General features: G+C 39.2%; 1 protein-coding gene across 1 annotated transcript; it reads left to right on the forward strand.

Annotated features, from left to right (window-relative positions):
* Positions 1-3,652: 3,652 nt before the first annotated feature.
* otpa (orthopedia homeobox a) lies at positions 3,653-10,730 on the forward strand. The gene is made up of 3 exons (XM_072257146.1): positions 3,653-3,712; positions 4,039-4,448; positions 10,227-10,730. The coding sequence occupies exons 1-3, from the start codon at positions 3,676-3,678 to the stop codon at positions 10,728-10,730; spliced, it is 951 nt and encodes a 316-aa protein (XP_072113247.1). The 5' UTR covers positions 3,653-3,675.
* Positions 10,731-13,639: the final 2,909 nt, after the last annotated feature.

Consider the following 13,639-nt stretch of genomic DNA (forward strand, 5'->3'; position numbering starts at 1 on the left):
ACTCAGAGAATATATGTATATAATAGATGAATAATTATATATATATAGATATCTATATAAAGTCATATATATAACTCGTTCGATATATTTACACTAGTATTATTTACTTGATTTTTTGATATTACATTTTAAATATTACAATAACATTTCAAACTAGTTTCCTGGTTATATTCTCCATATTTGCAACTTGCCAATATTTAATATTATTCAAAGTTTATTTTGCCCAGTTAATTATATGTGCTATTCCTATGCAGATTTCATATTAGCAAAGATTTAGTTGGGTGGAATTTATAAATCATTGCTTATTTTTGGACTTCTGTCAGTGTTGATACAAATTTATCCCAAATTACTGGAGTATTTTAAAGTTACATCTTTAAAATCTATTTAACAAGTTATCTTGTCACGATTAAATATAACTTTAAAAATCCGAATGTGCAGTTTTCCGTTTCTTTAATAAAATAAACGACGCCAGTTAATGGCCAGCGCTCCTCTTGGGTCTTTAGTTCCTCGCTGTGTTGTGTTGGCATAAAATTGAATCTTTTTGTTCTGTAAGAGACAAACTCAATAAATAAATTATATTACGGGCAACCAATGTTTTCAGGCAGCTACTTCACTGCTCCTTTTGGTGTGAGCAACAATCTGAAACCTATTTAAAATGTACTGATCCATCCCATAAACAAAGCCTGTCTTTTCACCGATTGTTTTGAATCCTATTCTGAACACATTTTTGTACTATTTTTTGCTGCGTCTGAACAAAATGTTTTTCTGCAGGACATGCTACAGAGTCAAAATTACTGGCAATTCTTTGACGATGATCATGGAAATATCTATCCTGAACAAATATTCGCAAAATGGGGCAAAGCGGTAAGGTGTTCATTTCGTGTTTTTTTTTGTTGTTATCCCTAGCTCAGTATCTACGCAGAAACTTCCACTGACAGTCGCAGCCGTCTGCGTATCTTAGCTGCCGTTCGTTCTCGCCAGTTACAGCGAGAAGGTGCAAATAATCATGCAATTTAGAATTTTGAAAATAATTTCTGTTCTGTTCGTCTGCCTTGTCAGTGCAGATGAAGTAAGTCCCAGCATAAAATGTTATAAGAGTGAAATGGATATAAAAAAACTAATCTATTCCATTCTTCCTCATTCTTAAAATGACAGGTACTTTTGTGAACAGAGAGACCATACACGCAGAGGCTTACAGAGAAACTCACGTTTCGGTTATTTACTTAAACTTTTTGATGGGCATCGTTAATTACTTTTCATTTTATTCCTACGCCTTGCACTGTCCATTCGGTGCATATTTATGAAAATTCTCCCCCATCCCACCCCTTTTTCTTTCCCGTTAGATCATGTAGGAAGTATACAAACCTATACAAATATCGGTGCGTTTGTTCCGATCTAAAAACCCACGGCGGTATAAGTCATAAACACAGCAGGTTATCAATCACTTGGCTGCCATTACCCAGTCCGCGGTAAACAGCGAATAATAAAACCAATGATCTCTCTATAACACAAAACACATACTTAGCTGTAGCGTTAAGTCAATACATTTTAATGCTCAAATACTATCTCAATTTAAACGGAGTCGGTGAACAGTAAACAAACATAATAATCAAGATTCTCTTACAAAATTAAAATACATGTTCCAATATTCTGTTTCATTAACAATCACTTTAACAAACCGCTTTTAAAGATGCAACTAAATGGAAACGTTCAACCGGGTTTGCCCAGCACCTAAGTCTTTCCCTTGTATGAAGATGCAGCTGTCGACTTTCTATAACCGAAGTTCGTGATTTTTTTTTTGGTTTGTGTTTTTGTGCCTTCTGATTACAATGTTTTTATTAACAAAAAATCTCTCCTTTCCCAGCTTTCAACTCACCTTCGCTTTCCTATGATATTGACGCACACATGCACAAGGAGAGGTTTGAGCTCACCCCGAGAGTACTCACATTAGCAGGTACCACATCAGCTCTGGAGCTACGGAATAAGAAGCTCGGAGGCCTGGCCGAGATCAGGATTAAAACGCTGCTGTGGATCCCAGCGGCAATACATTCATTCTGAAGACTGACGTGCTTAAAAGCAGATTGAATAAATCTAGCCAAGGTGAAGAGAAAGGGACAAAAATACACAATCTGCGCCTCGCCGCCTCCTTTGTCTGCTCGGCGTGTAAAGAGCTTTTTAGAATATCTCTCTTGCATCTGCTTTAAAGGCTTTTCAATTGTTGTGTGGGGGTTATTAACTTGCTCCAAATTAGTCCTTTGTGCCTTATATTAACCGACTTTACAGAACACCCGTTTTGTACTTTTATTGCCACTTAATAAATACTCTTAATTGTATCTATTTTGCTTTAAAAATCAATCACAATCGAGATGAATTGTATCAATGAAGTGTATCAGTCACAATTGTGCCTTATTGCCCATTCTCTTATTCTGTTAAGTTAAAAACCTTAAAAGGAGATACAATCTCTAATACGAATACCATTTGAAACGACTGGTTCCTACATCCATTACATCTGCACCGTAATCCGCTCACTGCTTCCACTGGTATCATTCACAACAGGAGATTCTTTCGGTTGACAGCCAAGTCTAAACCAGTAGTAAATTAGTACACATTTATAATGATTTTATTTTAATAATCGTAATAAAAGCTTATAGATTTGGCACTAATTAGATAAATGCCTAATGATCTTGAAAATTACTCTGGTTTGAAATATATTACTAACAGAAACTTTGTTGTTGGCTGATTTTGAAATCAGAATATTAGAAACGGATGACTTCACGTGTTTTTACAGTTCTGTAAACTGTTCATGCGTTTAAAAAGTTGTTAAGATCTGTATTATTGATAACTTCCCGATTTCTCATTCAACACCTGAGGTTGAATTTGTACATCGCGCCTAAGTTTTCAAAAATATTCCGAGGGTCGAATATTTGTGAAGAGTACTCATAGCAAACATATTGTGACAACAGTATGAATATACATAAAATGTTATAGTATATCTGGAATTGGGCGCCTGTTCCAAATGAAATATAGAACATTGGAACCTTCAGTTGACACATCTAACTTGAAGAAGTTGGATTCCACCACCAGACTGTCTTATAAAAATATAGTTTCAACATTGTGGGAAAATCTCAGACTTTATTGTACGATCGTATTGTACAATCTACCATAAAATTGCGAAAACATCAATATTTAACCCCGAATCATAATAGATCACATTAAGGGACGGGGAAGAGAAGTGAGCAGATAAGGTATAGTTGGATAAATATAATTCCTGTAATATTGGCTTTATTATGTTTGGTTTGTATCTATTATCCAAATTAGAACAGGTCATTTAAAGGCATAATATTTGACGTTGAAAGCTAATAAATCAGATTTAGAAAGCAGAAATAGAATTGTAAATGTTCTGAGTGGCTTCTGAGTGGTTGGGGAGAGCTGCCTTGAGGCATGCGTAATGGAGTCTCACTTTGCGCTGACATTTGCAGCGTTGAGTTTTGATTGGCCCTGATTTGGAGCTGCTCATGGGCTCATTCAACTGTTAAGCACCACCCCGTCCCTCTAAAGGAGATTATAATGCAAGAGACCCCCTTTTACAACAAACAGAAATTTGTAGTTTTTTTTTGTATTTTTTAAAAAACCTCTCCGGTTTTTAGGGGGAATCTCACCCTGGAGCGGTGCACCATGCTTTCACACGCCGACCTCCTGGACGCTCGCCTGGGTGAGTGAGCTAAACTCCACTCCCCTCAAAAAATCTCTCCAAGAAGGTGTCACCGGGGGCTGTTAGATAGCAGCTTCCATTCACAGACTCCTCGTTATTTCGCTTTAATGCAGCGAAAATTAGTTAATTCTATCTAAAATTAATTATTTTAGTTTCAAATTACTGCAATAATTTGATTTAGAATCAATCTAACAATCTAGCACTTACTGTTTGAGTTAGTGAAATCTATCACCGATATTAGCAACTGATAGAAAGTTTTTTGCTATGTTGTTTCTTTTTTAATCACTATCTGATTTGTGTTTGCTTTGCTTTGTTTTGTTTACTAGGGATGAAGGATGCCGCGGCTGAATTACTCGGGCACCGGGAGGCGGTCAAGTGTCGGATGGGACCCGGAGGCTCCGAGTCGGGCCACCCAGGCGATTGCCCACCGGGGTCAGACGCGGTGGAAGGTGCGACCCTCCTTCCGGGGGATAGCATCGCATCGGCTGGATCGAACCCGGGAGGAGGTGGCGGCGGTGGCGGCGGCTCGGCCAGCGGCAAAGACACGGACAAGCAGCAACAGCAGCAGCAGCAACAGCAGCAACAGAGCCAACAGAAACAGAAGAGGCACCGGACCCGCTTCACCCCTGCTCAGCTCAACGAACTGGAGCGCAGCTTCGCTAAAACCCACTATCCGGACATCTTCATGAGAGAGGAACTGGCTCTGCGAATCGGCCTCACTGAGTCCAGGGTACAGGTAAGAAACGAAGCACGTTGCCCGCGAAAGGCAAGCGACCTTTTGTGGGCTGATGGGGTACTGAGGAATTAACTCATTTTCCAAAGGGCCACGATTCCTTTAACGTTATTCTTGAAGAGAACCTTCAACGGGAATTTTAGTATCTCTTAAAAAAATTTTGAAAGTCAACAGCGATGACTTCAAAACTATTGTTTTGTTCGTCTCAAATTGTGTATGCAAGTCAGCAAAAAGGGTGACTAAGGTATGTTTAGGGCTGCACTTTTCCACTGTATTTGAACTAAAAGAAATTCTATTGTGTTGGGCTTTATTTAGCTTTCATTAGTCTCTAGTAAGTAAGCACATTAAACCCTCATTTGTTAATTCTACTTTGAGTGAAGAAATATCCAGACTTTCAGAAATGCTCAATATTACTCAAGATAATTAGCTAACGGGACAGAAGGCAGAATGCGTGTGTTGTAGCTGAACACCAAAGCCGCTGATAACCGAGTAAAATAAGAAGAAGCGACCAAGCAATTTTGAAAACGTAGAACAGAAGAGATGACAGGAGAATATGACAAGGTTTCGGGTTATTAACAGCCCGTCATCAAGTCAGGATGAAGACTAGCTTTTGAAAGACAGAAGTTAAAAAGCACCTGGTGTCTGACCAAACACAACATCAGGTTTTGGGGAATCTTTCATTCAGTTAACAGTTAGACCCGGCTCCCTCAATAATCCCATCCAGCACGACATCAGTTTAATATGCTCTCAATATGTGTATATATTGAACTGTGAAATGTATGGTTGATCTTCAGTTTCTTAGTGTTACTGTACATATATTTTACAGAATCTACTTAGACCACGAATAATGTTTAAAGAATGAACAAATCGGATAGTTTCGCCCCTATGAACGGTTACACTATATATTTCCTTTGTAATATCGTCATCGGGCATAGAATTTGAATTATTTTCAAAGCTTGATTAATATTCAAACGAAGGATTAGAAGGTAAAGTTTTACGTAAACCTGGAATTAAAAAGAAAACAAAACCAACAGCTGGTGTAAAATAAAACTCACATTCAAATTCTCACAAGATAACACATATGAATGCATATTTTAGAAACATGAAAACGGCAATTATTCATCGGATTGGAAAGTTGTGATTAAATTGCCAGATATTTATGATACGGGATGCAGGCAACCTTCCAGTTCATAACTAGAATTCAGCATTTTTTGGAAGTTGAAAGAGATTATACAGCAGACACCTAATTTCATTTTAAGATTTATGACCGTGATGTTAACAACTACAGATCTCTCAAAGCTCTGCGCCTCCCAAAGTAACTCAGGCCAATGAAACTCATCTCTGTGCGGCTGCGAACACCGACTGCAGAAGGAAACTCTTTTCTTAAAGACGTGGAGATTTGTGAGGTTTCCGGGTTTTGACGAACGGTATAATCAGTAAATCACCCGAAGCGGCTATCTGTAATTACTGCTGACATTGGCCATTACAACGGCTGCCCAGTGATTTAACATGATAGCAATTCTAATCTGATGATAAAGCAGATAATGGAAAGAGTAAAGAATTGCATTTTAAACGTTTGCATCGAGAAAGCACCTGAAAAGTAACGGCGCACGTTAAACAATACGCTAGGGTCCTAGAGACTCTCATTTAATGAAAAGGAGATTGGACATTAAATCGGAGCAGAATTCCCATATTTTTAATTCCGACTGTGTACTAGCGTACAGTCCAAAGAGACCTTAATAATCAATAGAATTAGAAGCATAGTTAAAAATGAAAATAATCAACATTTCGAACAACGTAGATGGAACGGGGTCAGCACATCATGAATAGCTTGTTTCTAAATTCCATTTATGATTGGACTGAAATACGAATTTGAAGATTTGACTGAAGTTAAATACCACAACAAGAGATAAGTGAAATGGTGCAAATTTTGATGTGAAACGTTCAGATGTATTGGCCTAGGTGTATTGGGTCTGGAAGGACTGGTTATTTTTGGTAACTTCGATATATTATCGTTGGAAAAACAAGTTTTAAAATAATACAGAATAGTCATAAATTGCAGGAAAGACTCTCACGCGTTCGCAGCTGAAAGTTTCCAGTAACAAATTAGGCGACTGTTCAAAATAAAATCAATGAGATCTTACCACAAACCTTGTAGACAAAATCAGGATGGCGGGAATTTCATTATTCAATGTTCAGTGCTCAGTTTAAATATAATTATAAGAATTTGTCTTAAGAATTTAAAAAATGTGTCATTGCCACCGAATTTGTAATCAGACTTATACATTAGGCAAATGGGTGTTAGCCAGCGATCGCAATAATCTTAGTTAGTGTTTACTGAGAGATTTCTGAAGATTATAATTTTCTAATTTATGTAATCCCTATTTATCAATTTATTTAGAAAAATATATCTTTGATTGAATTTACATAAAATATGAATATATTTTTATAATCGATTTTGTTGAAAGTTATTTTGTGTCTTGCTGAGATTAATTTTCTCAATACCGGGGCAATTCATTTGTTAGTAATGGCGTGCACGGTTTTACAATTCTTATTTTATATGGAAGAATTTTTTTCAGCTCATTCTACCGCATTATTGTTGTTTTCCTTTACCATTTCTTAACGTTTGTCTCGCAGTTGTTTCCTGTCATCTCACACAAAAGGAGATATTATCTAAAGCTTATTCAATTTCCACAGACAACACATTACAACATAAATCACTTTTCGTTCCAGGGACCTGCTGAACAAAAGCGAGATGCTTCCCCAACCTCCCTCTCTTTCTCTTTCGCGATACAAACATACATGAAAACACACCGCTTAACGCCACTTTATTTTTAACATTTGGAGAAAGGCTTATTCTAATTTTACATTCCTGCCTCACTAATACTGAAATTTATTTATTCACTTAAAATATTTCAGTTGAACAATTATAGGTAGCCCGCTTGTGAATCATCTGTAGTCTGATATAGTTTATTAAATGACAATGTGAAAATAATGCAAATCATGCAATAAAATACAATATAATCAGCATAATCATTAGTTTCCAGCATGTATTAATTAGCTTCCAATACTTTATTTACATAAAACCCATATCAGTGAAATAACCGCTGCAGTGATCCTTGAGGTCTCATCTTTTCTCCCTAATTATGTGTTTTAATTCTCGCTCTAACCTGGCGTTCTGTATTGTAGATATGCAATGCTCCGTCACCTGCCACATCTTAATAGGCGACAAGTTGGAAGTATTTTCTACTTTTCTAATGGAATGAGAAATTGCATTTTCTCTAACACTATTAAAGTGTAATGAATTTCGCTGGGATTTCACGGCTGGCTGGCCAGAATGAATCTCTGCCCTGAGCACATCGAGAGCTGGAGATTTCACACAAAATTTCCGCATTAATCATCGCAAATATTACAATGAGATCTTCATAAACCCACAGTTTCCTGCAAAATTTAACATTCCAAATGCTATATTTTCTAAAAACGACTTCACGTCTTTTCTAACCATGGATTTGCCTGATCATAAATATATAAAGGAAGAATAAAATGAAAAAAATATACTTATAATATTGCTTTTATCTTGTAAAATGAAATGATAGGCAGCAAAGAAACTTATTACATTCAGTCACCATGGCGGCTTCTCGATCTGTATCGACTTATTTTTTATATATCTAAGATGCTATTTTATCTGTCTGTTGTTATTTCCTAGAGTAGTGACGTTTTATTCATTCTGAATTCTATTTCAACCTTTAATTTTGGTTAAAGAATGTCGCCCTTTCCCTCAACGTCATTTACATTATCATGATGATCATTATTTATATCTTTGGTCCAATCTATTTCACAGCTGTTGCAAAATGATCACGAATTAGCCTTGTGTAAATAGCAGGTTTTTTTTCCCTTGCCCACTTTGCATCTTTTGTTAGGTGAAAGAATTCTTGTTTTCTAAATCTAGATTGGTCAATACAGCTAATATTTCAATTACAAAGCTATGGGTCTCTACAAGAAACGGAGGTTTTCCTAAAGGGTAACACGTGATGATTTAAGACGTCTTTTCCCATAAAAGAACACTTCTAATCGTCCTTTATTTCAGTACATTTCCCTGTATTTATTACAATTATATCACATCTGAGAATATTGCAGTTTCCTTGTATATTGCCTTAAACGTGAAGATACATTCCAAAACAGTGAATGATTTCAAGATAAGTGAAACATCTTATGTGTCTATTACGTGCCTGTTGACTCTTTCCCGGTGGCAATCACAGTATAGAATCACACAATTCTAGTGCAAAATCTTCCAAAATTATTAACGTATATAATATCGGGCTAATTTTATATCTACGTGCACTGAAGTGGAACTCGATTTACTAACGAAAATTCAATTAATTATAAGGCAACTTGTGAAACTTCTAAAAGGCTCCATAATAGGCGATGAAGGACTCTTCATTTACTTCAACCTGCTCTTTGTATTTATACGTGCTCTTCAACGCTTCCGCGATAAACTGACGAGTTACTTCTCCATCAACACGACGTTTTTTTTCCCATTTGGTTCAATTAATTCCCTCTATTTCAAGTGTTTGAAGGCCTAATTGTGTCTATATTTTATTCTTTCACAACTCCTATTCTCCCAGTTGCACCTGAAACATTTGTCACGAATCAAACTGCACTCCTTTTGTTCGCGAGAGTTGATTCCCTCCCTCCAAAATCGTCACCAGGGTGACACAAGGAAGTTCCTCCCACTACCCCACCCCCCCAAGTATTTTAAAAAAAAAGATACGAGTTTTCTTTCTGGAGATGGAACATGCCTTAACCTCTTAAACCATTTTGTAGTTTGGTCTACATTTGCTATTGGGCGTTTTACATGCCTTCCGGCGAGTGGAATTCCTGTTTCAGGAATAGACACGCATCCATGTCCTTCCACCCAACCCATTCTGCTCTCCTTGTGATCCTCGGTTAAAAGAATCTCCAACTCTCGGCCAACTTCCACTTTCGGGACACTGGGACGATAGATCAGCGTTCTCCACGCAGTTTCCCTGGGCGTCCCCAGTTTAGAGTCCTGGAGCACGGAAACAAGCCCTTCAAACCAACTTGTCCATCCCCAACAAGATGCCCACCTAAGTTAGTCCCATTTGCCCGATATCCTTGTAAATGTCTCTTACATGTTGTCACTGCATCTGCCTCAACCACTTTCTCTGGCTGCTCATTCCATACTCACAATCACGAAGTTAACTAGGTAAGCTGGTCAGAGCTTGCATGGTTTGGGGAGGGGGCGCGGTAGCTGCCCGCTAACAGCAGAGGCAGCAGGTATGTTATCTGGGACGTTAATGATCCACCCCCCCCCCCCCCCACAACAAGAATCTCAGCACACCGTCTCCACTGAAACAAAGAATGGGGACACTGTAAGAACGCACAGGCGTTAGATCAGTTCCGATTTTTACCTGGGCCTGACAGGTGTAGATACAATTGCTGAATCCCGGAGCAACAAACAAAATGCTGGAGGAATGTGAAGAATCAGGCAGCGTCTGTGGAAGGTCGTTTCGAGTGGAGACCTTTCATCTGGTCTGTCCACAGCTGCTGCCTGATCCGCTGAATTCCTCGGTAACACACACACAATACTGGATGAACTCAGTTGCATGTTGGCCGAGTTCTTCAGCATCTTGTTTGTTGCTGACAGTTGCAGGCTCGTTTTGTACCCACTTAGGTCTGATTGTTGACAGGATTAATGCTTCTCGCCGACTTTGTTTTCTTTCCTTCCTGAATACAATTCCCTCTTTATTCTGCTTTCAGGTTTGGTTTCAGAACCGCCGCGCCAAATGGAAGAAGCGAAAGAAGACTACTAATGTATTCCGCGCCCCTGGCACATTGGTGCCTACGCCAGGACTGCCCCAGTTCCCAGGCGCCAGCATGGGCGACAGCCTTTGCTCTTTCCATGCCAATGATACCCGCTGGGCCACTGCAGGCATGGGGGTCTCGCAGCTGCAATTGCCCCCGGCCCTGGGTAGGCAGCAGGCCATGGCTCAGTCTCTGTCCCAGTGCAGCCTCGGCGGCCCGTCCAACTCCATGAGCCTTTCCAATAGCCTCACAGGCGCGAACGGCGGCGGCCTACAGTCCCATCTCTACCAGCCCACTTTCCCTGGCATGGTACCCGCCTCCCTGGCCGGCCCCGGCAACGTGACGAGCGGCTCACCGCAGCTCTGCAGCTCCCCGGACAGCGACGTGTGGCGGGGGACCAGCATTGCTTCCCTGCGCCGTAAAGCACTCGAACACACAGTGTCCATGAGCTTCACCTAATGCAGCTGCACCCCCCCCCCCCCACCCTTCGCTCCAACATTCAGCAACCAGGGAGTCGACTCAGGATTTGAATTACATCCTTCAGCAGCCACACGTAAACAGGAGGTGGGAGGGAGAGGGAGGGAGGGAGGGAGGTTGGTCAAACTCTAAATCATTAATAGACGAGGAAAACACTAGAGGCACCAGAGAGCAAAACGATCACCAATGGACTCAAACTTCAAGAACTCTGATCAATGGCGGTGATCTGGAATCCCGCGCAGCCTCATCTTTCTGAATCACATTTCCAGATCACGAGATGACCTGTTGCAATAACATTAAATCACACAACTCTGACAAACTTTAGGGGACACTTTTACTTGCTTTGAATTTCTGCACATGTTTAGTCTTGATATATATAATATTAATATATACTTACTGGACAGTGCTTACAGACCCTGTCTTGTTATATTTCGATGCACTTCACACAAACCTTGCAGATGTGTCATGTTATGTTTTCCCAATTCTTCTTGTCCAAGAATAGAATGGGTCACTCAGACTTGTTCCGGCATTCAACAGATCCCTAGTTATCTATATCTCAACTCCATTTATTCGCCTTGGTTCCAAATCTCTTAACCAATCAAAAATCTATCTCATTCTTGAAAAATGTATTGACTCGGTACCCTTGATTACATAAGAGCCAACTGTCAATGCCAAATGCATTTGTGATATTGGCCATTCAGCGTTGCCTCTGCACCTTTAACACTTGGCTCAACAGATCCCTTTTAATTTACAATACCGCCAGGTTCTTTATCCGAAGTGGAGATCGCACGGAAGCATATTTTAGTCTTGCACTACAGCGGCCATATCACACGAGCGGACAATGCAAGAACACGGATTTACTAACAGTATTTGTTTCAATGCACTATATTCAAGCCTCACGGAGGCTTGTTTCTCCTTGGTCGTAGCTCGTGATTTGGGTGATTTTCCTTTCTTTTAAATATAAGAAATGCTTCAGTCCAAGATGCCACCTGCACAGCATGCAGAAGGGGAGGTTTCCAGCATGCGATGTGCACGTGAGTATTTCGACCCCTGGAACCACGTAACCCATAACCTATACTTTCATCTGCATGAACTGATCAGAATGAACCATCGGGCGAAAGTTACATTGAACTGAACGATCAAAGCTGTGATATAGAATGTTTTCTGTGTAGAATAACCACTCTGGCTATACATTGGTCAATTTGTGCTATGTTTTAAATTATTGTCTGTGCTTATTTATCGAACATAGATTTCCTAATAAATGTTTGATCTGTTATTGAATATTATAATTTTTGCGCTGAGTTAAAATTATTCATGGTAATCAAAAAAGCCCTGCTTTTCGAATATGTAATATACAATATCTTCACATTTTCGGAGTGTGTGCTCTTGGCTTAACATCCCCTTTCTGGGGACACGCTATTCTGTGCCTTTTTAACTGTCATGTACAGTTCCAAATCAGAAAGACAACGAAAGCGTCAAAATTAGCAAGGCTATCGCGGAATTATGTTTATTCCAAACGTTCACAGATACATAGCAATTCATAACTGTTAGAAATTCGATGGTTAATCGTTCACCAAGCTTTCAATGTTAACTGGAAACTCGTACGGTTAAAGGGGCACAGAAAACCTTTTATGTTAATTACTACCCAATTTAGCAATTAAGTGATGATTAATAATTGCAATTTTTTAATACACAATGTGTATTAAACCTGTAACGGAATTTATAAGAAAAAGCTTTATGATTTCATGTACAGTTATTTGTATTTAGAGATGTTGGAAGCGGTATAAAAGTGAAATTCGATTTGTGGAAATTCAGCAAATGAATTGAATAAAAACAATTGCAATGCCTTGCAGAACAAAGTTTCGCCTTCAGACTTTTTACACAGACTTGTCGTGGACGTTTCACTGTAGAGACAGACGGAGCTTTACATTGATATGTTATCGTTAAAGAAGAGAAAGTTTTATTTTCCCTTGGACTTCCCCAGAGTTCAGTAATTCTCTAGATCACAGCATCAGAATCAGGTTTAATATCACCGGCAAATGTGAAATTTGTTAACTTTGCGGCAGCGGTACAATGCAATACAGGAAAAACAACTGTGAATTACAGTGAGTATGTATAACAAACAGTTAAATAAGTAGTGAAAATAAAAAGAAATAAAAATAGCGAGTTAGTGTTCATGGGGTCAAGGTCCATTCAGAAATCGGATGGCGGAGTGGAAGAAGCTGTTCCTCAATTGTTGAGTGTGTACCTCCTTCCTCCCTGATGGTAGCATGTGGGTTGATGTTTCCTTACACATAAAAACGGGCAACTGGTGTGTACCAAATCAGAGTCAGGTTTATTAGCACCGGCATGTGTCGTGAAATTTGTTAAATGCCACAGTAAGTGAACTGGGTGGTGGTTTATAAAAGGAGGGCACTATTTTCACTAGCTGCTTTCAAAAGCAGGGTGCTGTCTTTACCAGCCGTTATGCAGTTTTTGTTATGGAAATAGTCTTGTGTATTTTTTTTTGGCGCCTTCTAAAGACTTCGCACGTATTCTCTTCAATTACGTACTGAATGCTAAAGTATCAAGTTTTCTGTCTCCATTAATAAAGACGCCAGCTGACGTTTGCGGTACTACTGACCTGATTTCTCTCCGGTTACCTCCAGGGGTAGAAAATCTACACCTTACAACACAAGTGGAGGTTTTGGTGGACCGTTAATGAATTTCAATCTGCATTTCAGATACAAACCATTGCTCAACACTAACCGTAAACTACTTTATCGAAGGATTAACCCCGAGGAAGTTCTAGAACCTACGATTCCAGAAGATTTTTTTGGGGGGGGGATTATTGCACCGAAGTTAAGATACGAAGTAAGATTTTATTCATTACTTAGGTGAGGAATCTCATC

This window comes from Mobula birostris, chromosome 5, assembly GCF_030028105.1.
Source record: "Mobula birostris isolate sMobBir1 chromosome 5, sMobBir1.hap1, whole genome shotgun sequence".
In the NCBI taxonomy this organism is placed as follows: Eukaryota; Metazoa; Chordata; class Chondrichthyes; order Myliobatiformes; family Myliobatidae; genus Mobula; species Mobula birostris.

What these genes read in the sequence shown, in the direction of transcription:
- otpa (XM_072257146.1), top strand. Translation starts at nt 3,676, where the DNA reads ATGCTTTCACACGCCGACCTCCTGGACGCTCGCCTGG. An exon ending in CCTCCTGGACGCTCGCCTGG is followed by an intron (nt 3,713 to 4,038) that starts GTGAGTGAGCTA and finishes TTTGTTTACTAG; the next exon opens with GGATGAAGGATGCCGCGGCT. An exon ending in TCACTGAGTCCAGGGTACAG is followed by an intron (nt 4,449 to 10,226) that starts GTAAGAAACGAA and finishes TTCTGCTTTCAG; the next exon opens with GTTTGGTTTCAGAACCGCCG.